Here is a 27835-nt window from a genome sequence, read left to right on the forward strand (position 1 = left end):
AAGGCAAGCAGACTTTTATTTGACAACAATCCAGATAAACAGCTGATATCCTTGAGATTTTGTTTTTAAATCTTAGAATTTTACACAAGATTGATTCCATTTCAAAAATTTGATCTGTTTCAAGTGTAGAATTTTTTTTTGTGACACATATGTAGTACTTTTTGAAATTGAAATTATCCGCAGGAAGAGACCGCATTATAGCCCTTGCTGGAAAGAGGTTCAAGATAGAAATTCGTGTTGCTTAGAAGTTCCTCCGTGAGTTGATTGTAATGTGGAGAACACTGTTATACTTTGACACATTATTTTTTTTATTTTTTTTTTTGAAACTTTATTTAACATGATGAAATAGTACATAATAATGAAACAAATTCATTAAGAGATCCCGTGGATCTGTACTGATGAACACGAAGTATCGATGAGTAATTACAATGCAATTGCAAGGACAGAATAAACAAAAAAAGAGGGGGGAAAAAGTTGATATATGTATCGAAATAATTCTGCATCTGTGAGCAAGTATACAATTTTAGAATACAATACCGCATTTCAGATATACAGTATGCTTTCATATACATTATAAATGAAGATTATGGAATGCTAGAGTGATGCGAGAATTGTTTAGCGACTTCAACATGTGGAGGCAAACAGCAGGAAGTGTACTTAGACATTTATAAAATTCAATTTAGCACTGACCAATAGAGCTCTGTTTTGTTGTTTTTCTTATTGTTTTTCAAAAATGATCGTTGATGTTAGCTATTGAGAAAAGATAATTTTTTAAAAGTTTTTTCAGTAACGGTATTGAAGGGGGAAAAATAATATCATGAGGCAGTTTGTTATAAAATTTTGGAATAAGATATGTAAAATGGTTTTTCTTCACTGTTTTATGTATGAAGGGAATATTTAGAATGTTATTGTATCTATTTGATGTCCTTGATAAATTAAGAGGGAGACTGAGTTGTTTTTTAGTAAGTAGGAGAATCAATTTATAAAAGTATAAATACGACAAAGGGAGTATGTTAAGTTGCCGGTAGAGATCAAATGACGGAGTTGGGTAATTGCCAGTTAGTGATCGGATTATTTTCTTTTGGGCCTGGATGATGGGTCGCAACGTATTGATGTAGCCACTGCCCCAAACAGTTAGTCCATATAATAGATGAGAATGAAAAAGGGAATAATAATAATTTGTAATTTGTGTTAATTGCATTTTTAATTGGGTTGCTGTATTTTTGAAACATATGACAACCATATTTTTATGGGCATCTTTTTATCAGCCACCTCGTTGGGCATTTTGCCTGTTGTGGCGTTGTATTTGTATTTGTATTTGTAATATGACAGCAAAAAATGGGTATTTAGATAATGTTTTAGATAATAAAATTTATAAACTATAAAACAAAGTTTTGATTGGATATGTTTTACATGGGACTTCCATTTAAAATTTCGATCTATAACAATACCTTGGTATTTAATAGAGCTCACTTGTTCTAATGAAGTACAGGTACATAACAGATCCTTAGGACAATTTTTATTATGAAAAATGAGATTACACTTATCCAAATTAGTGAGGTTTGAGAAACTAATGTATTTTGTCTTTAGAATATTTATTTCGAGACCATTTGATCGAAACCAATTTCAGACTTTGATTAAATCGTTGTTAATAATATGATCCAATGGTTGATGATCATTCCCAGAATAAAGAAGTACTGTGTCATCTGCTTTTTCTCAGTCACTTTCTACTGTGAAATTTCACTATATTCATTTTTAGAATCAGATGTCATTCCAATTTAATTAGCCTGGATCGGGACCCAGGTTATTGGCAAAAACTGTACTTGCAATTAGAAAAGCATCCAAATAACGTGTAGTGCTCAGATGTGTCATTTATCTTGCAAGGGGTTGTATAGTTATTGAAATAAAAAATGTTAGGGGTAAAAAAACTGTCCGGTAACAATGACTTTGGAATGTTTACTTTGTTTCCAAACAATGGTTTGTCAGTTTTTTAATGCTCCCAGTATATGAAGGAAACCCAGGTATTACCACTAGTTCGATATAGAATGTGATTCAAAATTTTTTTCTAAAGTTGAAGAGAGAAAATTGATTTGAATAAAAAAAAATTCACAAGAAAAAACTTGTATGAAAAAAAAATTTAAGGGGGAAGAGCACTCCCCAGGCAATGAATATTGCCGCTATGAGGAGGCTTGGTTCTAAGGTTGGCATGTATGCATGTCAGTTTTGCTTATCTCTGAACATGGCTCAACTTAAATTAATTGTTTTCACCATGAATTTTCAACAAACTTCATTGCTGACTATATTTCATTTATTATAAGATAAAGAAGTGTCCCTAAGAATTTTTTTTTGATTTTTTGGTTGAAATTTTTTTAACTTTCTTTTTTCATTTTTTGTCCAATTTCATGAGAATGACCCATATACTATAAAGTACGAAAAGTAACTTTGCCATTTTTGGTCTGTATTCCTTTCTTAAACATGACGACTCAGTTCTAACAGATTTCCGAAACAATTTTCCTAACCTCAGTTATACAATTTCCCATAAAAACTCTTATATTAACCACTAAAATTTAAAATTTATGACACTAAGTACTTGAAAAAAATCACATGCACATTATAGTGGTGGCTTTTTTCCTAGACATATTCTAATTCCTTTAAATCATACATGCTCAACAAATGGCCGTCGTAGTCCTGTGGGAAACAACCATAGTATAATTCCTTTTTAGCAATACTTTTCCTTGGTGAGAAAAGATCCTAAAGCTTTAAACATTTCGTATGATTGTGGCTAGGGCCGTAGCATACCCTCTCGGGCCGACATTTTCTTGAGGGCTCTCTTAACAAGGAAAAAATTATGCAAAATAAGTACATTTTTTGTAAGTCTCCCGTAGCCACTTTGATGATTGTAAACTTGTAGCTTGCCATTCAACATATTTACTATTCTGTCACGGCCACTTAAGTGATTTGGTCACTTTTCCAAGAAAGTGATAAATATTTGATAAATAGTCAAGCCACAATCAGGGCCGTAACTAGCTAGGGCAACTGAGGCAGTACCCTGGTTTACAATCACTCAAGTGGCTGCACTCTGCAAAAGGTTGAGCACTTCTACTTTAAATGAATCAGTTGAGTTGGACATTTTTCCCACTCCCCCTATTTCTTTGCTGCATTCGCATTGAGTCATTGCTTTAGCAAATCCTTTTGATGTGTGAAACGTGTTAGTGTCGTGATAGCATGGCATATATATTGGTGCCATGAGCCAAACATTCGATCATTGAGACATGAATATATAAAGATAAAATATATTCATCAGAAAACATTCGAAACGGGTCATACCTTTAATTATTTACTTCAATCAAAACTAATAATTAAACAATTTTTTAGCCATTAACTAGGGCAAGATCATAAAGGTATAACATTAACAGAAAATACACTCTACAGTTATAGAAAATAATCTTGATAGTTATCCATCTAAAATTTTATAAAGCAAGCTGACAATATAAGTCTACTAATAGAGTAGAAGACACTTCCTCAACATCAACTCCTGACTTTTCGTCACCAGTTGGCAGTTTTCCCAATGACTGATCAGTGCCAAAATAAGTATCCAATGGATTGATATAAAGAAATCAAAAATAGCTTCTCTATTAAAAAGCTTTCATGACAGCATGAAGACATCCACAATCAATTATAATTTTGCTGTGAATATCCCATATATTAGTGGCTACTGCTCATGTACATATGTAATTATGTATAATAATTATTATATCACAGGTTGAAATGAATAGCATTGCTGAAATACCTGCTTCTCCAATTATTAATTCTGAAATGGGTTATTCCAAGAAAGAGTATTTAGCTAATGAACTCACAGTGTCTGCTGGAGAAGAGAACAAAGACAAAGATCCTGAAATTCAAGACAAAGACTTGCACACATTTAGTATGTATGAATTATATATATTATATTTGGTGACATATATGAAATAATTTTCCCACTATACAAGTCCCTAAGGGCCACAGGGATCAACAAATGCGAATAAAATATGAGATATTTGAGAAATTCAGTGCTCCAATGAATGTGTTAAAAAGTGAAGAGAAAAACTAAATTCTAGCTCTTACAGTTACGGTCACAGCAACAAAATTAAAAAAAATTCAAATGACAATGCCCACTTTTATGCATTCCTAAGTGATCAGTGCAGTGAAAAACCGTAAATGACATTGGAACAGTACACACAGCATGATAAGTACTAACCCAAGACGAAGACAAAGAAAAACATGAAAGCAACAAATAAGTTCAGAAAAACAACTCTTTTTTTATTTGTTTCACAAATGCTCTATGTGCCCACCTTTACACATAATGACACTTTGCATAGGGGAGATATGGGTGCACTGAATAATAGGTAGTGAGTAATGTAGAATGCAACGTGGCAAGAGGAATCCGAATCTCATGTCTGATCGCATCTTTCAAATTTGATACATGCTACAGTTTTTGGATTTGATATGTACGCTTTTGATTTCTGGTATTAACAGAATAATCTCTTCCTCCCCATAACTATAAATCTAATGGAGTGAGATCAGGAGATTGCAATGGCCATGGAAACATGAAATAGTGAGAGGTAATTCTTCCACCAAACTGTTGCATTAAGAAGCATTTCATCTTGCATCCACACAACATCAGATAAAGCATTCGTTGTTCTAATTTGGGAATGATATAATTTGTTAGCATTACTTCATAGGGACTACTTATTACTATAAGTTCTAACCAGAATATGGCCAAATCAGTTCGTAGATCCGGAAAAAGTAATCTTTAAAAAACTAAGGGACAATAATCAATAGACCTATGCTTGTTATCCTGCACCATACAGTCACTTTTTCTTCATGTAGTGAGAGTAGCTTTTCTGTAAATTTTCTGTTCTCATTGGTTTTCACATTTTTATTTTTCTTAGACTTAAACCAGCATTTATCATGATATGGGTACTGTTTCAAAGCCATTCATGATTTTTAATTGCACCAATTACTTAGAAATGCATAAAAGTGGATGTTGCAATTTGAGTTTTTGAAAATTATGTTGTTCTGACTGTATGAGAGCTAGGGTTTTGTTTTTCTCCTCGCTCTCAAGCCATACTTCAAAACATTTATATCTTGAATTTCAATCTCATTCATTGATTGTTGCAGCCACCAGGAGCTTGTATATCAGTGAAGTTATTTTATGACCACTCTGTATAGATATTGTAGTATTTAGTGTAAAATAGCCTAATTGAATGTTCTTTTGTATTTTTAAACCATGCAACCTGTATTGTGAAAGAAACTATGTCTATATTGCATTTTTAACCACTCAAGTTTTCTGCAACACAATGTGTTTTAGCTGAAAAACCAAGCAGTGACCAAGCTGTAACTAAGTGGGGGCAATTGGGGATATGCTCAGTGTCCCCTGGTAAACTAATTAAATCTATAAAGATTAGCATCTGGAATTACGATATTAATTTTTATTTGTGACCCTGCATTCAACAATGCTGCTTTGGTGGCAGGGTTGTGTTTTTAACATCAAAAACTGGTTTAAATCCTCAAAACTGTCAAAAACCTAAATGAATGCTTTTAGATAATGTTTTGAACAAAATAATATAACATGTATATAGCATGATCAAAAACTTACCTTTTTCACATATTACAATATTTTATTTTTAAACATTAATTTATTATAATTAAAACAAAATATTAATTATAACTTGCAATTTGAATTTTTCGACATACAAAAAGGATAGAGCAGATAATATATAATTTTATTGTCCATTTTATCTATGCTACTGATTATATGTGTTCAATTTACTTAGCAAAATAGGGTTTATTTTGAATAAACAGCTATATCTTCACTTCTACTGACTGTTTTGAATTTAGATTCTTCCTGCATATCATAGCCGATTGGGAAAAGCTCCCCTCCACTGTCATTTATTCACCCATGGCTGTTGAATTTTTGAAAAATATAAAACAATATCTCTGTCACCATCAAATGACAATATTGGCACAAACACAATATAACACAAACTGACAATATTGTGTAAATTAATTAATTAAAAATTTTATTTTTTAGATATTTCAGAAAAAATATTATCCCAGTTGACTAATGGATTGCTTTCTCATCATGTAGAAGATTTAAAAAAAATGGCCTATAACTTGAGAGAGATAAAGTAAGTATTGCCTAAGTAGTTAAAATGAGTAGTTTTTAATTTCTTAGTCGTTCAATTTGAAGTATCAGTAACAGAAATGATACTGTAGTTTATAACAAGCACTTTTTTGTGCCAGGTTTGAACTTATGCAAAAATTTGTTATACAAATATCTCAAAAACAAGAATATTACATGAGTGTTTTTTTTTTTAAAGTGAGTAAATTTATATTTTATAGGCAATATTATCAAATAAAAAGGTGACCGATTTCTACAGAAAAAATATAGTATATTTTTTATAAAAGCCAAACATGATGTTTTTATATAGCACAGTGTGGTTGGTGTTACATATGAATTTTCTTGATAAGAAACAGTATGAGTGGTATGGCTGTCCCATTCGTTAATCAACAAAATTATCTGGGATCGGGAATTAACTGTTTCTGAGCTCACTAAGCTTTCATAGTATTCATCTCCTTCATAGAGAAGATATCTATGATCAGTATAATGGACAGCGGGTAAAGTCTTTGTATCATGCATATTTATAATGAATATTAAGAGGTAATGGTTTAATAAAAAAAAAGTTTTAAATGAACAAAAATTTCCTTGCCATATATCTTTCATAAACTATACATTGAATATTGAAAGATAAAAGGACCAGACCCCTCCCCCCCACGCTTCACATTTCAGAGAGAGATTTCAAAGCATTCCATGGATGCATCTGGAAACTTTACGTAAACTACAGTAAAATGGTGTGAGTAGAGAAACTTTTCAAAGTTGGATTGCAAATTTCCCTATTCAGCTTAAATAAAAAATTACAAATTATTACCCAAAACCTAGGTCTGGCCCCTAGCAATTTATGATATTTTTACATGATTATATTATTTCAATAAGTTTATTAACATAAAAGCAAGTAAAATAAACAAAAATGTCTTAGTAAAAGCTATACTGTAGGCTATATAATGCAACTCTTCTCTCACCATAATCGTGGCATCATTAATAAACTCCAACATCAGTGAGATCATTTTTAAAAATTAGCGTATCTTTGAAATCTGAACTTGTAGTCAAAATTGGCGAGGACAGTTTTTTTGATGACATCTTCTCTGGAGACAAAAGAATCTTTTTGGTCAGTGTGAATTTTTTGGTTTGTGACATTCTTTTCAAAAATGTTCCAACAAAACCATCATCCTTGAGGTGTAACTTGCTTTACAAACATAGCATCTAAAAGGAGTTTTTATTTTTCCATACACTTTGACTGCTATATATCCACCCGGGATGATGGATGTATTTGTGTCTGAAGGATTACTTTCAACTTCTTTATCAATAGACATGTTTTCCTCTGAAGAAGACAAAATTAATTCTTCATTGCTATCCTGCATTGAATAGACACCATCATCCTCTGGTGACAAATCAACAGGTTTTCTATTTTTCTTGGATTGTTTTGTCCATGGTTTGGGTTGTTTGGAGCCACAAGGGTTTGGGTCATCGAGATTTGAAGTTTGAGGACCCATAATCTTCATCCATGAAGTCCTTAACACTTTTGAAAAGGATAGGGTTAACTTTAGTCCTTTTTTTTTTGTCTTGGAAGTCTGAGCTTTTTGAAGCTGACTTGTGATATTTAGGTGAGAATTCTTCAATTAACAACAAAAATATACTTTAAAGCACTCATTTAAATGGAGTGGTCTCCCTCCACCTGCCGCGAGTTTGTACTATTACAATCAGATTCCTAGACATCGTGCATGTGTATTTGATAAATTGGCATCACCAACTCTGATGTTTCTTACATCAGATGTCTAGAAATTGTGTAAGCATATTTATTCACTAAGTCGGCATTGCTTAGTGCAGGGCGGGGCAAATTGCAGAAAAATCTAGGCGCTAGAAAAAAAATTGTGAAAAAAAAGCAGAGGAATCAAAAAATTCCATTTAATGTATACACATGCCCAAACGGGTGAATTGATTGAAACATTTTGCATTCAAAAGCACATGCAAATTCCAGTCTTTTCTCATATGAGTAGGCTGGTAACTGGCACATTTCGGGAATGAATGTCTTGAAACCATGAATGCTTCTGGAAAATGTCTTGAACAAATATCCTGAAAAGACAGTTACATTCACATCTTAAAATTTAAACGTCTAGTCGTCTTTTCTATGGAATCCTATAACTCCTCTTTACCAGATCATCACCCTCCGCTCTGTCTCAATGAAGGCATATAAGCAGGTGGTCAAAGAAGACTGGCCCATGCTGGAAAAGAATACTATAGCTGCTGTTTGAATTTGAAATTCCAACTTGGTCTGATTTTTCAAAAAATGTTGAAAGAGTAGATGGAGATGTGCCTTATTTTGATGCCAGATTGTTTTTATTTACTCCATCAATTTCTGAAATGATCTTAAGTTTTTCTTTAATCAAAAACTTTTTCCTTTTGAGTCTTTTTGAAACTATTATCAACGGACTATTTTTTTTATATCCTCCAACAACAGGTTTGTATTTCCATAGCATATTAACTGCAACCATGAAAAAATACAGCTTTGTTAGTTGTAAAATAAATAAATCAGGCGAGAAATAGGTTTTTATATAGTATCAGTACCAGTATGGCACACAAAAACAAAAAAAATATATTCCTGGGTTGTGGAGTGAATAGAAACACCTGAAATGTTGCATTTCTATTCACCCCACACATTCTAAAAACATAACCTCAAAAATTTTAAATTTCCCAGAACTAATTGTATTGAAATTAAAACCATAATCAGTCCTTAAAGTTTCATATTGATGTTAAAGGTAGTCTTTACATTGATATTTATTTTTATATGTAGTATAGAGTTTTACTTACCAGACAAATTCAGTGTAGGTGTAAAATTTAGACAAAAACTTATGAATATAATAAGTTTAACCAACAGACAATGTTGCAACAACCAGAACAAAACATTGTTTCCCTGTTGGTATGAAGTATTTCCAACATAGAAAAAATAATAATTCAAATTATTTCCTAGTCATTTTATATGTATTCACAGCTTTATATGTTTATGAAGTTTTGTTTCTATTCACCCCACTGTTTCTACTCACCCCCATTTTACGGTATACAACAATAGTTCATTTTTTGAGATTTCCTGCCTTGAATTACTAGTAAATTTTTTAAAGAAATTTTAAAGGTAAGTTATATATGAAGCATTTTTGAGTTAATTTTGTTTTTTCCACCTTTTGTGAGTGCAAGCTGATTTTTTTTTTTTCAAATAAATATATTATAGTAAAAATCAAGATGTTGTCATCGAAACACTTCAGCAAGAAAACACAAGATTCATTGAGACACTGAAAATGTATAATCTTGATGAAGTTGTGAGTAAGACTGTATTCTATTTTTATCTGAAATTTTTTTCATTTTATCAATCCAACCTCCCCCACTTGAGGACCAATAATTGTACTTCATGTATTTTTTGAAAAGGTGAATATTATGCACATTTTGAATGTTTTTAGGTATGTACTTTGAGGTTTTCTGCCTAATCTTTGTGACAATTTTGTCAAAACTGGGATAAAATAATAAGTAAGTATCATGAGCAAACACAACAAGAGTTTATAATTGGAACTCATAACAATTTAGATTTAATTTACACAATGTTTAAACAATTAGATTTAGATATTTTACAAATTTGATATCACCAAGTCATCAGTCCATTCACCAGGAGTCAGTTCATCTGTTCTTTTACCGTGGTTAGCCTTACATGATGAAGAAACGGCCTTGTGCGAGTTCAGGAACTTGGAGGACTATAGAGACATTCCAAACTATGGCATTCTAACTCCCCAGGTGGAGTTAACCATGAGTGGTGAAGTACAGCTGAATACAACTGAAGCGGAATTACAAGTGCAAGAGATGACATTATCTCAGCCTTTTATAACAAAGAGACAACCAATCACCATTGATCGCATCACTGATTTGCATATTCTCCACAAACAGTCTGTTAGCATTCGTTTAGGATCGATAAGCACCTCAATGTCCAACTGATCTTGAGCGAACACCAAGTCACCTGACTTGTGATATTTAGGTGAGAATTCTTCAATTAACAACAAAAATATACTTTAAAGCACTCATTTAAATGGAGTGGTCTCCCTCCACCTGCCGCGAGTTTGTACTATTACAATCAGATTCCTAGACATCGTGCATGTGTATTTGATAAATTGGCATCACCAACTCTGATGTTTCTTACATCAGATGTCTAGAAATTGTGTAAGCATATTTATTCACTAAGTCGGCATTGCTTAGTGCAGGGCGGGGCAAATTGCAGAAAAATCTAGGCGCTAGAAAAAAAATTGTGAAAAAAAAGCAGAGGAATCAAAAAATTCCATTTAATGTATACACATGCCCAAACGGGTGAATTGATTGAAACATTTTGCATTCAAAAGCACATGCAAATTCCAGTCTTTTCTCATATGAGTAGGCTGGTAACTGGCACATTTCGGGAATGAATGTCTTGAAACCATGAATGCTTCTGGAAAATGTCTTGAACAAATATCCTGAAAAGACAGTTACATTCACATCTTAAAATTTAAACGTCTAGTCGTCTTTTCTATGGAATCCTATAACTCCTCTTTACCAGATCATCACCCTCCGCTCTGTCTCAATGAAGGCATATAAGCAGGTGGTCAAAGAAGACTGGCCCATGCTGGAAAAGAATACTATAGCTGCTGTTTGAATTTGAAATGCCAACTTGGTCTGATTTTTCAAAAAATGTTGAAAGAGTAGATGGAGATGTGCCTTATTTTGATGCCAGATTGTTTTTATTTACTCCATCAATTTCTGAAATGATCTTAAGTTTTTCTTTAATCAAAAACTTTTTCCTTTTGAGGCCACTCATTTTGAAACAGAAAAAATATGAAACATTCCTAACACGTAGCACTGGCTTTCCCCAGGTTTTATTTCCTTTTTCATGCACTGTATTGGATAAAATTTCTTCCTCACAAACCATAGAAAAATACAGTTCCTCTTCCCTAACAATTCAACAAATTAATCCTCTGAAACCGATGTTACGAGATCATTTTGGAACATTGATATCTGAATCTGATATTTAATAAATTAATGGAATTCAAACAATTCCCAAAATTTTAGAAATTCACAGTGGTTAAGCTGATTTCAAAAGTGGGACAAGATCTGACATTTGCTTCTTTCTGGAGACCAAAATCATTATTGAGTTCTCTCAAAAAAGTCTATGAGAGGGTAACTATTCAAAAATTTCATCAATACATTATAATCCCAGAACAGCATGGATTTAGAAATAAACATTCCACGACCACCAATTGCTGAGGGTCATCAAGTATTTGCAGCGAGCAAAAACAAATCATGAGACAGTAGCATTAGCCATGTTCGATTACTCAAGTTTTGATAAAGTTTGGCACAATGGGCTTTTGCATAAGCTAATTAGTATGAATATGCCTCCTATCTTGGTTACTTTGTAAAAAAATTACCTTGAAGGTCCAAATTAATGAGACTCTTTCAAGTGAGAGACAAATTAGAGCATCTATATCTCAAGGAAGCGTTCTCAGGCTAGTCATACATAATTACCATATGAACGATATATTATCGTATCATACTAAGCCGCATGGGCCTTATGGCCCTTTATGTTGTTGACAGCACACAGTTGCTCATAACCCCATCAACCTGTTGCAGGCGCTGGAGGACTTTCAGCAAAGCACCAAAGAAATTAAAAGATGGTGTGTTAATAGCAGATTAAATGCAGCCAAAACCATTCATGTGGGTATCAAACACGAAATGCCACATTCTGCCACACTAGAAGTAAATGACATTCAAATACAACCTTCAGATAGTGCTAAATATCTCGCTGTTATCTTTGACAAGCCACATTGTGATGAGGCGATTTGAGGATTCACTATTGGGCCCAAAAAATTGGAAGAATTACACAAAACAGAATTTTGATCTCACACAGAAATAAAATTCTTTATGAGCTTGTACTATTACCAACACTGCTGTATGTGCTGCCAGTATGGTTTTTCATGTTGAACACCATAATTATCCAGATTGAACGAAAACAAAATAAAATTTTACACAAAGCCTTTAAAGCCAATTGATTTATTTGAAAAACTGACTCATTAGACAAGACACAAAAACTGAAACTATTTTTGATTTTGTTCAGAGACACTCAAAAAATCTCTTTGAACAAATTGATGCCTCAGAATGGGAGCATTTTAATCATAACAGGATGTTAAGCATAACATCTCTCCATACCGAAGTGATGAATACCTGAGACTCAAAAGGCCCAAAAATCTCACAATGATCAGGCCGAATTTCCCAGTTCTGTAAATAAAAACTAGACAATTCTTTTGCAAATAGAAATATGCTCCATTAAGGGGAGAAATGTACAAATTAAAAATTGATTTGAGTAAAGGACTAAACTCAAAAATTAAAAATAATTCTAAATACTGCAGATAAAGGATACCTATATAAATATAATCTCTATTTAATCATTGTATAGAATGCGTAATATGCAGGGCTCGGCACAGGTCACTTTTTTCACTAAAAGTCACTTTTTTAGAAACTAGTCACTTTTATTACGTATTTTCAGGCCCAGGTCACTTTTTTTAGCAAAAAAACCTTGGTCTCGCGCGCTTTTCTGCTGTCAGTGTTTTTATTTTCTTCAAGGAAGAACTTTAAAGGTTCAAGGTCGCTAATTTTCTCCCTCCCTTCATTGAACTACGATCGTTAGCTCCCTTCCCGTAGAACCCCTATACATGAAGGCGTCTTATCTTCCCGGGAGCATACCGTGTGACGTCAGCATAACTTGATTTCAAGGCGCTTGGAAAGAAAGCTCTTTGGTTAAAGAGTCATTTTATGGAAAAGCCGGTTGGAAAAAAATATCGTAAAAGGCGTAAAAATATCGTTAAAAAAAAATACTTACAACAAAGAATTCCCCCCCCTCCTACTACCATTCTTTCTTATTTCCCCACGCGTGCTCACTCGTTCTTTCATTTTCATCTTATTTTAAAATTGATCCTTTATTTTATTTGTTTTAAAAAGTTTAGTCCTAAGGGCCGAATTCCTTTCTTGGAGCATCGAGCAAGTTTCATTTGTTGTTTGTTCTATCGTTACTTTTGTTAATTTTTTTTAATATTTGAAATGACGATTTAAGAGAGCCCGTGCAGAAACTAACTTACGTGCAGCGGGAGAATACCAAAGCGCGTGTATTAAAGATGCGTACTATTAATACGTATTAAGCATATTATTAATACGCTTTGGAGAATACTCTTGTAAGTGGCCAAGGTTAAAGAAGCTCGCAAGTATTTTGAATTTACTTACAATAAAAAAAATCATTCGACTGAAAATCGCGATCTATCTAGAAATAAAATTCGTTCTATTTTTCTAACTGGATTTAAATCTCAGCAAGAAACCGTAGCCCCACGTATGATCGAAAGGAGAACTGTTTATGAAAAGATCACAGAATCCTGCAATTCAACGTTTAATTGAACACAAGGGTTTCCAAATCAGATGAAAATTGGTCATCAGGCTGATAAAAACTCAGTTAACGTGCATGCGAGCCGTAAATAGAGACAGATTTAACGATGGGCACACCGAGCACGCCTCTGACCCCTACTTTACACTTTTTTCCCTAATTTAAGGGGCCTAATATTAATTTTTTTTTATGCCCGGGGCCGTCAACAACCGACCTTTATCCGCTTCTGGCCGGAACTTAATTTAGAGCATCTTCACGATACCGATTGTTGACTTAATATCGTGTTGTGTAAAACAATCCCCTTTTTGAACCTCGAAAGTTATTAAAACATTTTTGTCTCGAGTCGCTGTTATGACCGCAATAGGAGAGGGCGGGGTCTGGTTCCACGGGTGTTGAACGAGGAAGGGTGCCGAGTTTACTCTTTTTCCGTTAAAAAAATGGATACCGGGCGATAGTAAATTTTCGTTCGGACTTGCGGCCCGGGTTGCTACATACCGTGATCAGATCCAAAACTGGGGGGGGGGGACGATGCCTCGAACGGCATTTTTGATGGAATGGTATATTTAAGAAAAGGCAATTAAATTTATTTACAAAATTATCGAATTTCACAGTCAAGGGGCAGTAAAATTACGTTTCCCCTCCAGAAAAAAATATTGTATTACGGCCATGGTAAATCGGGACCCTCGGGTAGGGGGGGGGGCAAATTCACTGTTTTTGTTCGTTGAAAATTACGGGAGGAGTCGGAGCTAACGTGGCGACTTTTTTTCGCGCTAAAATAGGTAACCCTGACAGCAGCATCCATAAACTCTGTATCAACTGCATTTATAAACCCCGTATATCATTGACAGGGCCGTCTTAAGAGTATCATGGGCCCCAGGCCAATTGATTTTTCTGAGGCCCTACCAAACATTCTCGAAAATTTCAACCAGATCTCATTTTTGTGGGCCCATGCCTTAAGACGGCACTGGTCGTTGATTCGATTTTTGTGTTCATTTTATCCTAATTTTCCGTATTTCCCGATATATTTCTATCGATGTTCGCATATTAGGTTGATTCATATTATAAATTATATATTTTTTTGTAATTTTATGTGCCCTTTGTCAGCCATCTTGAATTGACCGCCGCAAAACGGCGATTGATTGGCGCGGAAAAAAGCCGCCATGTTGGTGCTTACAAGGTTTATGGGAAATTTACCGGGGAAGGTCTTTTTCTGTTAAAAATTACGGGTGGAGGGGCCAAAATTATACTGTTTCTGGGTAAAGGAGTAAATGTTTTTTTTGCAGGGGTGTATGTTGTGTGCAAAAAAAAAAAGAAAAATAATATATTTACAAATTTTTCTCTCAAACCAAACAATTTCAAAACTGGTTTATTTTCTCCCTCACAAAGGGCCTTATTATTTTGGTGCCCCACCCTTCCCAGTCCAGCCATAGACTTGAAGGTCTTAGGGGTGCAGAAGATGACAATTGATATACATCATGTATGCATCAGTAGACTCTGCCATTGACGCTGGGGGGGGGGGGGTGGATTGCCCTCCTCAGCGTATAACAATTAAAATAATTTAGTTAATTCAATAATTAAAATCTAGTTAATTTACTAATTAAAATAATTTAGTTAATTCAATAATTAAAATCTAGTTAATTTAATAATTTAAATAATTTAGTTAATTTAATAATTTAAATAATTTAGTTAATTTAATAATTTAAATAATTTAGTTAATTCAATAATTTAAATACTTTATTCAATTTAATAATTTATTTAATTCAGTAATTTAAGTAATATTTTAATTTAATAATTTAAAATAATATTGTAAAAATGTAATTTTATAGGTTTTTTTTTTTAAATCATTATAGTAAATTTCTTAAAATTTGTTGGAATACAAACCTAGGTATGTAAATAAAATTTGTACTAGTTAAAAAAAGTTTGAGTACATTTTCTATACTGTCATTCATAGCATAACATGAATGAAAAATCCACTAGAATGTAGATTGGACAAATTCTCTCTTCAAATTTTGTGTTATTTCATTTTTTTTCCTCCTTTGAATGTGAAAATTTTTTCCTGTTTTTGAAGTTTTTCCTGCTTAAATTGATTTTAAGATGGGTTGTGGAAAGCAACATGGGGGAAAGGCATGCTACTGTTACTTAAAAAGGATGTAATGTTACTCTCTCACACATAGTTGTTGATAAATTCGATAAGTTATTCAAAACTTTTCTGGTTAGCAGAATGTGTTTGAGTTTGATTTATTTCACACTACTATGTAAAAAAAACCAATTTCAATGAGTTCCATCGAAATACAAAGTTTAGTAAAAACTAAATTCAATTTCAATTCATTCAATTTGGTAATAATCAAAATTCAATGTCCATTGGTCTCTGTCTAAAATTATTTTGGTCACTATTTGGTCAGTTTTAAACATTTTGGTCACTATTTGGTCACTTTTTAACATTTTGGTCACTATTTGGTCAATTTTAAACATTTTGGTCACTATTTGGTCTCTTTTTTGAACATTTTGGTCACTATTTTCACTAGTTTTGAGGTCATGATCCGTGCTGAGCCCTGAATATGTAATCACATTTAATTGCCCTGATAAGATTCCTATTTTTAGAGACAGGACCCCCAACAAATGACTTTCTTTTTGGTTTTCTTGGGAGATGAATATATGATGGGATAAGACACAGAATGATCCTGGTTGTCTTACATAAAACTTACTATGGAAAAGAAAATTTATAATCTCAAAATTGAGAGAGTTGGACACTACCAAAAAAAAAAAAAAAAAAAAGAGATGGAACCGTAAAATGTGGGATTTCAAAGTTCGGGAAAAGCACGTAACCTGGGCGTCATGGCTATCAAAGTGCACTTTATTTTATTTCTTCGTGGCTCTCCAGTGTGCGCAAGCTTTCACAATGAAAGCAAAATTAACAAATCTACATAAAAGTCATGGCTTAATGCATATTTGCACCAGTAGATGGTGTAGCTGGATAAGGAGTTATGTAATGTGAAAACTGCATTATGGTACCTCGGGAAAACTAAGGATGGTTTGAGATTTGAGATTTTGGAATGTTGGAACTCTTTTGTTGATTTTCAGAAACTTGTTATCCAATTCGTCATAACAGATTCTTCACTTCGTAATATTGGGATTTGCAATACATTAAAATTGGATTCAACTGTGTTCACTGACTGATCCTATAGTCTGTTTCAGGTTAACTTTGCAGTGAAAAGAAAGGTAGAGAGTGTATTCCTTCGCCGCAAAATATAGTTCTCATATATCGGAGGTTTAAGATGAACCTTTATACAGAATATTTAAATTTTTTCTATGATTTTGAAAAAAATACTGAAAAAAATCGTTTTGAACCGATGTTTACTTGTTTAAAATCTTTAAATTATAAAAAATATTGGTTACCGTTATTAAAAATCCATAGCAACAGCAACGACACTGTGGCGCGATATCATAGAAATTTTCCCTGCCAATATCGCTGTCGTGTATTTTTTCGTTACACAATTATATACTGTATATATACATTTTTTTTTTTTCGTTATTTGGTTGAATTTTCCATAATGATACAATTTTTCATTCAGTTTTACATGCAGTTGTAGGCTTACATAAAAGCGAATATTCAATCAATTTTATTTTCTCCTAAAAATAGGCTTCAGTGAGTTCAGATATTCACTCATAGATTACAAGAAGTGTTTCTCTTCCACGAGAGTGCCAATACTATTGTGACTTGTGAGAGGCCCTCTATGGGTGCAGAAGTTTTGGTTATAGGTCCTCCTTTTTTTAATTATTTATTTTTTGCCATGTTTATGGGATAGTTTTAGTTTCCGATCACGGAGAGTGTTGACAGAGTCGCGACTTCCACTCACACGAACGGACGCCATTTTCCATCCACCTGTTTCTCCTCATGCCCCTTGCCTTTAGCGTCTCTTGAGATACAATAAATGAGTGGGGGGGGGGGGGGTTCACAGTGGTTTGGGCTTTCATCTGTTATGTGACAGTTGTGTCTTAATTTTCACCAGAGATAGCCACGCTAAAGTTCTCTGCTCTTCCATTCCTGAATACTATATTTTTGGTTTTTGAATATTCGTTGTAAACAAAACTCCATAAGAATAATCCGTAATAACCATGAGCAGCACATCAACCGTAACAAAAGACTAAAGCTGTCGTGAAAACAAGTGGCATCGACGTATACCGTTCGGGGAAGGGGGGAGGTCGAGTGACGGAAATTTCGGCAAGAAAAGTGAGTAAAAAAATTCTAAACTTTTCCGTATCATTATTATTATTTGGTGCTATTCCTGCATTTACACGTGAAAACAGAGTTAACCTGCTTCTTCTTAATTTTATTTAACATTAATTTTTTCCATATAAATTGAAGAAAAAATTAAAAATCCCCAAGTTTTTGAGAGCCATGGTTAATATACAGTATTTTAAAATTATACGTTGCTTTCATAATATTGTTTGGATTTTTTTTTGTAAATAAATTTCAGCTGAGGTAAGGGAAATATTGCAGAAAAATATATGACTTTTTTGAAATTTTTAATGTTACTTACGGCCCATCAATGAAGAGTAAGTGACACGCTGATAGAAGATAATTATTTTTTTCTAAATTTTAAAACATTTTCTAATCAAAAAACAAAGCAAATGATTTCAAAAACCTCACTTTAATTTCTGAAAGTATCGGCAGTGGTTTTCTTTTAATTCTATAATTATTACTAATCTAACTGTGCAATTACGTTACACGTAAAAAATATTTTTCTCAGTGAGATTGGCGAGAATCAGCCCTATCTTACTGAGGCCGCGCATCGATACATTGGTTAAGAGGCTTTTGTTCCCATAGCAATGAGTGATGCGGTTCCCTCGTAGTTTCCCCTTCACTGCAAAGTTAACCTGAAACGGACTATAGTAGCAAACCTTCCCATGTCAAAGTCGGATGGAAACCGTGAAGGGGGGGGGGGTACCTCCCCATTTCCCTCCTCCGGTTCAGTAGTAAAATAGTTATACTATTGGCTTAGGTGGAAGTTGAAATTTGCCCCCCCCCCCTCTCGTTCACAATACTCCTCCTCTCCCCATTCAAGGAACCTGTATTCGCTTATGATCAAGGTGGCAGGCATATCGATACAACATTATATCATGATGTAAGGTTGACAATGTAAAATTTTCAGTACCACCCAGCCCTACCATGGATCTACAGAGATGCTACTGACATGCTATACTGCATCAAATACCTGTTTCAGGAAAGGAACAAAAATTTTGTTCACGTGTCCCACGTGGGACATACTTTCCCAGTTTTAACAAAAAGTACTGTGGAAAAAACCTCTGCACCAACTTTAATATCTTCTTTTTCCTCCTCCTCACCGTCTGTCTAGTGCGGTAGCCTAGGTCGATAAGATACTCGCCTAAAGTACCAAAAGATGTTTAGAGGTGTCGTGAGTTCGATACCCGATTCGTCCTTGTCAGAAAACCTTCCTGACACAGGGGTACAACAGAAACGGTGACATGACCGCAGAAAAAAATTGCTACCGCTGGGAGTCCCCCATTGAGGGGTTAGCGCACCAACCTCTCGATGAGTATAAAAAAAAAAAAAAAAACAAGCCTGCTGTTCGAAATCGGCAATAAATTGTAGGTCCCAGTCTAATTATCCCTTGTGTGCAGAAAATGACCATGGTGCGACAAAAATGATCAAATGATCACCGTCTGTCATGATCGAGCTATGCCATGACTTTGAAAAGTAGTTCAACTGGAGTTACTTGTAAGTAGCCCAACTGGAATAACAAGCGAGATCGACTAAATCCTTTGTAAAATGGAACATATGATTCAAGACTGCAGTGTTCTCAACAAATTCAGTACACGAAGCGATCCTTGACTGATGAGATGTAGAATAATGCTTAACACTTGAATGGAAAGAGCAAAAATACAAAAACTGTCATTGATATGACAAATCTTCAAGAACATTGATATAAATTCCAGTTAGAGCTGAATAAGCGATTTGATTTGTTATATAATATCACTGAAGATGGACAAGATATTGCCATGATGAACAGAAATTTAACCACTACCCTAAAAGAAGCAGCAAAAGAAGTTACTGGAGAAATCAAACCAGTGAGGAAAATGACAGAAGAAACAAAGAAACTGATGAAAGACTGGAGAGAATTTCAGATTCAGAAGAATGATCCTAAATCAAAAGTGGAATGTACAGAAATTTTTGTGAGACAAAGTACAAAAGCAGATCAAGGAAGATGTCAGGAAGTTCAATTGCAATATTGTAAAGAAAGCACTGGAAGATAATAGGGGCTTAAAATCAGCAAAACGTAAACTATGTGTTGGAAGAAAGGAAATTTTTGCACTAAAAAGGAAAGATGGAACCATCACAAAAAATGGAAATGAAATTATTAGTATTTCTGAGGAATTTTATAATATTCTATGCAAACATGAAGAAAAAGGCATCGGAACAGAGGAAAGGGAGCAGGAAGAAATGAAAATGGAGCAGAATTTGTACCAGTAGCACCTGTGCTGAAAAAAAAAAGCTACAAGGCTATAAGATGTATGAAAAAGGGAAATGCCCCAGGTGAAGATAGGATTTCAATAGACATCATTGAAGAAGCAGAAGAATAATTTGACAGTATGTTAGCTGCTTTGCTCACAAAATCGTATGTGCCAGAAGATTGGAATAACACAATGATGGTTCTTCTTAAGGGTGAAAAGAGGATATCAATAATTATAATTATTGATAATTATCAACCAATCAGTCTCCTATCATTAATTTATAAAATCTTCATCAAAGTGCTGACATATAGGCTTTAATTCACATTGGATGTAGCCCAACCAAAAGAACAAGCAGGTTTTCGAGGTGGATTTAGTACAAATTCAAACAATCAGGGAGCTCACAGAGAGATGCAGGGAATACAAATTACCATTGCATATGGCCTTAATTGCTTTTGATAAAGCATTTGACTCTGTCTTCACATCTGCTGTTGTTAAAGCTCTAGATATAATTGGGGATAGAGAAGACTTATATCAATATCCAGAGATGCCACTGTACTCTAATTGGGACCCAGGCTATTTGAAAAATTTGGGTCCTTCTTGAGTGAAAGTGGGTCACTCTCAAAAAAATTCATCTTGAAAAAAATTATGCCCTCCCATAATTCACTGGTATCTCTATGGATTTTCTTCCAGCATGCCCCAGGTCTTTGACCACCTGCTTATATTTCTTCATTGAGACTGAGTGGTGGGCCCTGTTCTGGGTAGAAGAAGGTACCCGTGAATCAAGTAATTCATTTCTAATAACATGTTCTATCCAAAAGTTCATTTACTTTCATTCATGGGCGGAGATACGGGGGGGGGGGGGGCAATCCACGCCCTCCAGTGTCAAAGGTGGATTCGACTGATCTGCAATAATGATGTTGCCCCCCCAGACTTCCAAGTCAATCTCCGCCTATGCTTTCATTGTCTACTAGTAGGAAAAGCTTGCAAATCAGCTCATTAGCACCGGGAATTTGATGTATGGAATTCCACACATGTAATAAATCTAAAACAAATATACAGTTGATCCTGCTTATAACGTTCTTCCCATTTAGAATGTTTTTCCACTTAGTATAACTTATTTTCATGGTCCAAACAATAGGTTATTCTCATTAAGATTTCCCATTTAAAGTGTTTTCCTGTTCACAATTTTTTTATGACGGCTTTTTGAAAAACGTTATTTATTTATTTTTGATAAATTTTAAAATTTTCAAGGAGCTTATCAAACTCACTGGACGATAATTGGCCACAGGTTTTCTATTACCGTTTGTGAATATTGGAACCATATTAGCTAGCTTCCAATCCTTTGGGGTGAGACCTTCAGCAACACTACTTCTGTAAATCTGTGTAACTTGTCCAGACAGTTCATTAGCACATTTCATGAGGACCCTAGGATAGATATCGTCTGGTCCTGGTGCCTTGCTCACACATAAATTTTTTTATAAGTATCAGGACCTCCATATTTTCCACTTTAATTTTGTTGAGGGCTTTGTCATCCCAAGGCCACACCGGTACTTTGCATATTGCCTTCGCTATTAACTGTTTAAAGGCCATAGTTTTCATTTACAAAAAATATCAAATAAAAATTAATTAAAACTTTTCTGGTTTTTATACGTATATAGTGGAGAGTTCAAAGTATTTTTTGAAATAAATTCGGAAACTTCAGGTTGATATAAAGATTTTTGAAATTTGACATTTTGGGCATTTTTTCCCCATTTCAATTAAAATTTGCCAAAATTTCAATTTTGAAGTAAATTAAAAATTATTTTGTGTCTTTCTACTACTGAATATATAAATCAAAGTAAATCAGTTAGTTTCTTTGTACTGTCAAACATTAAAGAGCTACTTGTGTTCAAAAATGCATGTTCTATTTATGGAACATTGGCCTTTCAAGAGAGCGGTATTCTAGAGATATCTAATGTGCAGTGCGCTGCTTCAATTTAACCCGAGGGTGTTGTCATCACTTGACATGTGTATAGGGGATAATTCTGGGTAATATGGCACAGAGGAATATGCTTTCTGTGGTGGATTGTTTATATTGGGTGAGTACTTTTTTATTCTTGCATTCTTAGAAATGTATGTTTTTGCGAACTGCAGACTAATCAATCCGAGTTCGACAATCCTAGATAGTCTTGTTGTGTTCAGATGAATGTAACTATATCAAAAAGATATCTCGCATTAGAAGAACCTGTAGGATATTTAGAAACTCTTTCAGATTCTGATTTAGAGAATGTAGATGTATGTTAATTATGTGCTAATGAAAATGGGATCATGGATGAAGGTGATATTGTTGAAAATGATCTAGTAGTATCAACAGGTCCAACTGATGTATGTGAAATGCTAAGTAATTTTGCAACAACGAGGATGAGGTGTTAGAAAACTCCTGAAATGTGTTCTTCAAAAGATGTAGGGCAGAAAGAAGGAGCGAAACGTAAGTGCAACACTCAAGTTTCAAGAAAAGGCAAACAGCTTTGAGCGATCGGAAAAAAAATTATTGCATGGGATAAAAAAAAAACTTTCTAGAATCCGATCAAAACCGCAGCTCTGGATTCCATTGGAAAAGATTTGCCAATATGACCATTATAGCATGTTGGATAATTCATTTAGAGTTGCGAGAAGTGGATCGTATTTCGCATTTGGAAGTGAACAATGAACCTTTTACAAACGAAGGAGGGGTTAATTATTTATCCAGTTCCATGTTGCACACTGAAAAAAAGATGTCATCTGATGGCCATTATAATGTGTCTGCGACAAAAGGACAGTGTGTGGTTAGCCAAAAAAAAACACTGTATAAATGCTACCAATGTGGCGAATGGGCCCATCAAATATGTGTGTTTTCCTTCTTTTATCACGGACAATTGTAAAAAAAAATTGAATTTTCGGCACTAATTTTTATGTTAAAAGTCCAGTATGTATTGCGAATTTGAATTTGTAGTAGAAAATTTCATGTAATAACTACTCCAGAAATAAATAATCGTGAGAATATAGGTGATACCAGTTTCCGCTTTCACCTCTCCCAAAGTGCCAATGTTCCATTTATGGAACATCGTGAAAAACACAGAAAAAATTTTTTTCTTCAAATTTCAAAGTTAATCTGTGTATAGGCACGCAACAGGATCTCAAATTCAAAATTTCAAAACAATAAGTGACTTTGTTCATAGTTCAGCCTTTAAACAGTTAAAGATTGGCATGAAAAAGTCAGTGAAAACACTACACATACATACATTGCTTTACCCTAGACCCTCCTATCGCTGTCCCCTTACTTCCATTATTGACGCACCTGAAAAATGATTTTGGGTCAGAGCCAATGTTATCTGCCACCCTAGATTCGTGCAAAACATAGTTTTGCTCTGAATCCTTCCCATTGACTTACCACGCTAACTGATACCAGCGGGTCTTTGAAAATTAACCCTAACCTTTCCTTCAAAAGTTCTAAGTTGGTTCTTCAAAAGCAAGGAATCATTCTCTTATTGTTCAGTTTATCCACAAAAAAAGTTAATAACCCCAGGATCAATAGCAGAAAAGTTGTTTCCAACTGAAACATGTTCAACAAGAAACGTACAACTTGACACACACACTTCAGTCGTTCATTTGCTATAAAGATAAAGGATACTCAGCATTCACAAACTATTCTAGTTGCAGATTCAACTTGATTAAAGACACCATTTTCAAGTACCACTTTATATTAATGCATACATTGCTTAAATATGGCAATTTCTGAGCAGAGTGGGATGTTGGAAATGAACTGTTGCGAGATACTGGGAAATGGATTTTTTTCTCTGTGTTTAAAGTATTTTCTTTTTCCTAGAAACTGGTGCACACATTTTGTTCAAACATTTGGCTTTACATAGTTAAGGGGTCAACCCCTCCCCCCACCTGAGCCAGGATTATGGTGTTTTTTACAGTTTAAAAAAAACCCCTTAGGAAGAACCCCCCTTTTAATAAAAATCCTGCATACATTACTGATTGTATTTCTCACAGTAATGCAGAATAAATACAAAGTGGACAAAAATCCTGGACACATTTTAAAAATTGATAAAAAAAAAATCAACCAACATAAAAAAATTGTGATTTGCACTAAAATACTTATCACAGCCTAAAGCTTTTTTCAATAAATTTAAAATGTTCAAAATTTCACTCACAGTCTGCGCTATATAATGAAACACTCAACACATAAAATATAACATGAACAGGGTATAATTAATATTTATGACAATTTGCATTGATTAAAACTACCATATTTCAACATGAGCACTCTTTCATCCACTTAGATGTAGGCCAAGCTAAAAGGGTGCTCATATTGAAATGTTGCAGTTTCAAGTAATGAAAATTGTTGCAAACATCAATTATGCACCGTTTGTGTTATGTTGACTTTTTCATTATACAGTGCATTCTGAATGAAATTTTAAATGTTTTTTTTTAGTTTTATCAAAAACAAAGAAAAAAACTCTAGATCGTGATAAGTATTTTAGTGCAAACCATATTTTTTTATGTCAATTGGTTTTATTAATTCTTAGAATGTGTCCAGGACTTTTTGCCCAACCTGTACTTTTTGAAAAATGTCTAAATTGCTCAACGTAAATAAGATGATAAAGTGAATTATGTATTAAAAGTACTTATAATGATCAGCTTTTAACATGAAAGGATGTTGAATGGTATTAGAGAAGTGCTTCTGAAAAATAATTATTTTGTATATATATTTTTATGTTTGTACTATCTCAATTTAGAGCTCGAGAGCCAAGTTATACAGCACAAAACTTCAGCATATAAAGAGAGAGATGACTGTCGCTCATGAGAAATCGGTTAAATTGAAAGTAGGTGAAACAATCAACTTGTAAAATTTGCAAAACGTTGTAAAAAAATATTCTCAGAGTAACTTTTATTGTTAACTTCATGAATTAACATGTCAGAATTATTTATTCTGAATTGATCATAATTTTTTAACTCGGTTACATTGAGGTAATCACAAAAAAGCTCAAAGTTATGAAACCGATACCAGATGGTACAGTCTTTTGCATAGAAAAAAAATAATGAAGAAAAAACAGTTTCTATACTGACTAGTAAGAAATTCTATAATTTTTACAAAACTATATCTGTCACAACTTGGGGAGTCGCTGAGTTAAGGAAGGCCACTATAACTTTACTCAGCACGTTATACAGTCGAACTTGGTTATTTTGAAGCTCAAGGGGACAGCAAAAAGTTCAAATTATCTAAACTCATCAATATAGAGTAACTATAATTTCACAAAAAATCAGAAACCTGATAAATCATGAAAATGTATTGAATCCTATCTGTCATTTACTATGTAGTATAAAATGTAAACGAGCAAAAAAAGCTATTTCATTCTATTTATAATTTAATTTTTTTTGTGCTCTTAAACATTGCACAAAATCTTCAATTTGATTTAAAGAATGCATGATGTGATTTTTGAGCTTTGACAGCATTAATTTTTCTAACATGTCCGTAGCTTCTGCAAGTGTTGGAGTAGGGACCTCTGTTGCATTCTTGTATTACTTTTCTCCTCTTTGTAAGAAAACCAAATGTGACTATTCGCTACTTTTTTACCAATATCTACGCACATAAGGCAACCACAGTTTTCTGCTTCTAGAAATGAACAAGCGTACAAGCTTTGGTTGGACATGGTGAAGATATTGCTAAGCTACATTTGATATTCTAAAATAAACGAACAATAATGCTAGAGACATGAATTTCTAACACATTTTACCTGACAAATGATTGGAATTTCAGTGCTCCAGCTTTTAAATATTCTGTCTATGTATAGATTACCACTCACAAACTTTTGTATTTCCTGAGTAATGGTATTTGCATCTGCTCTTGGCAGGTGTTAATGAAGTCATTTAAGAACAGGTAAAACTCCAGCTTCTCTCAGAAAGCTAGCGTGTAGAACATTGCTTCTTACTTATCGCTTAGAGCCACATTGCTGGTTTGACAATGGTTTGTCCCTTCTTTAATGCTGTCTGTATTATGTATAATAGTTAATTCCTTTGTAATTGTTTGTCACTTTTTCAATCTTCCCATTGAATCGAAGAAAACCCAGGCAGCGCCAGGTATTATAGCTAGTAATACAATAAAGTGTAAATTAGAGAAACATTTTTGTTGTCATTTTCTAACACTTGGGGTGGGGGGGGGGGGGGCTCGTTACTATGGCTGTGTGTGTTCCTTTATTAGCCCGAAGAGAGAAGAAAAGCAGATTTCAAACATTGTCTCTTTCCTTCTCTTACCAAAATGTTAACAAAAGCTGGTTCTGTCCACTAGCAATTAATCTATGGGTTTGGGGGAGGGGAAGAAAAACATGTTTGTGCGTGTGAAAAACATCAACACCTAAGAAAGCTTAATTTAGGGAAATAGATGTGGCATTTTAAAGAGGTTTTAGAAATGTTCTACTGACTTTTTGTCTGATTTCTACTATGACACTTGCCTGTGAAATGGTGCCAGGGAAAGTATCAAGTAAAAAGGTGCCCACCTTTGAAAATGTTCAACCCATAAACTGCTCCCATCCTATATAGGTGATGAAACATAGGCTGCTGAATCTCTTATTGAGGATTTGTGATTTTGGAAAAGAAAGGTTAAAAATTTCTGTATCTCTCTCTCATATGTGGAGTAGTATATCTTCCACTATTTGCCCAGAGATTGAGGGTTGTATCAGTATGCAAGGAATATGTTTTTAGTCTAAGAAAGATTTCTGAATTTCACATGAAATCCATGTTATCATTCCCTTAAAAAAAGGTTAGTGTGATGAATTGAGAAAATAATCCAAATTGTAGAGCTTAACTGAAAAAATTTCAGGCAATGACTTTTTATCGTTATAGTTAAAATATATCTCAGCATCATTGACATTTTTTTTTATCATTTAAATTTTATTTTTTCGGTTATTTTATTATCTTACTTATATGATATATATTCTTATGCATTTCAAGTAGATTCTCCCTTTTATCCATGCATCATGTAATAACTTGTTTATTTTCTTCAAACTTTACAAAATCATGTACTTTTAATTATTTTATTATTGCAGAAACGTGCATTAAGACTACAACAACAAAAGCAGAAAGAAGCTTTGTATAAAGAACTTCAGAGAGACCAAGAAATCGAGAGAGATAAACAACTGGCTCCAAAATTAGTTGCAAACTCTTAACTTGATACTTTATTCATACCTGTGGCATCCATTTTAATATCAGTTTATGTATAGTAACTGAAACACAACTGCACCCAGAAATCTAGGAGATCATTTAGAAAGTTCAGATGTGCATACTGAATTCACTTTGCTGAGCTGTAATCAAGTATTCAAGGGGAAAAAATTAGAAGCATAAATATTTCAAATACAAAAATGTGACTAAAAATTGTTCTGATGCAGATCTAGACAATGGGTCTGGTGTTTGTTTTGCAACATATTTTTACATTTGTTTATTGCCATATACAGGGAACTTTATGCTTATTCTCAAATCTTTCAATACTACAGTGTTCTGTTTAAAATTTTTCGACACTATATATAATACTTTCCCAGTGGATAAAATTTTAAACTGATCACCCAATATAAGCAGGCATGTTCCACTAATTTGAATATGCTTGATAAAGTAATTTTCAGATGCAAAAATATCTTCAAAATTGTTTAAAAAAAATGAGTATTATGAAATTGAATTTTTTATTGTTTCAATTTGTCTTTTATTTGCATATGTGATGTTATTATGTTATTAAAATTTCATTTAAACATCAA

General features: G+C 33.7%; 1 protein-coding gene across 1 annotated transcript; it reads left to right on the forward strand.

Moving 5' to 3' along the window:
* Nucleotides 1-27835, forward strand: LOC149079919 (biogenesis of lysosome-related organelles complex 1 subunit 6-like). Its single transcript, XM_089238806.1, has 6 exons — nt 1-255; nt 3763-3925; nt 6074-6170; nt 9384-9471; nt 24830-24916; nt 27137-27835. Exons 2-6 carry the CDS (start codon nt 3769-3771, stop codon nt 27254-27256), a joined length of 549 nt encoding a protein of 182 aa, XP_089094932.1. The 5' UTR covers nt 1-255; nt 3763-3768; the 3' UTR covers nt 27257-27835.

The sequence above is a fragment of the Pholcus phalangioides genome, unplaced genomic scaffold (genome assembly GCF_987345545.1).
Source record: "Pholcus phalangioides strain wild (caught in Gottingen) unplaced genomic scaffold, Ppha-v1.0 ptg000011l_1, whole genome shotgun sequence".
NCBI lineage: Eukaryota > Metazoa > Arthropoda > Arachnida > Araneae > Pholcidae > Pholcus > Pholcus phalangioides.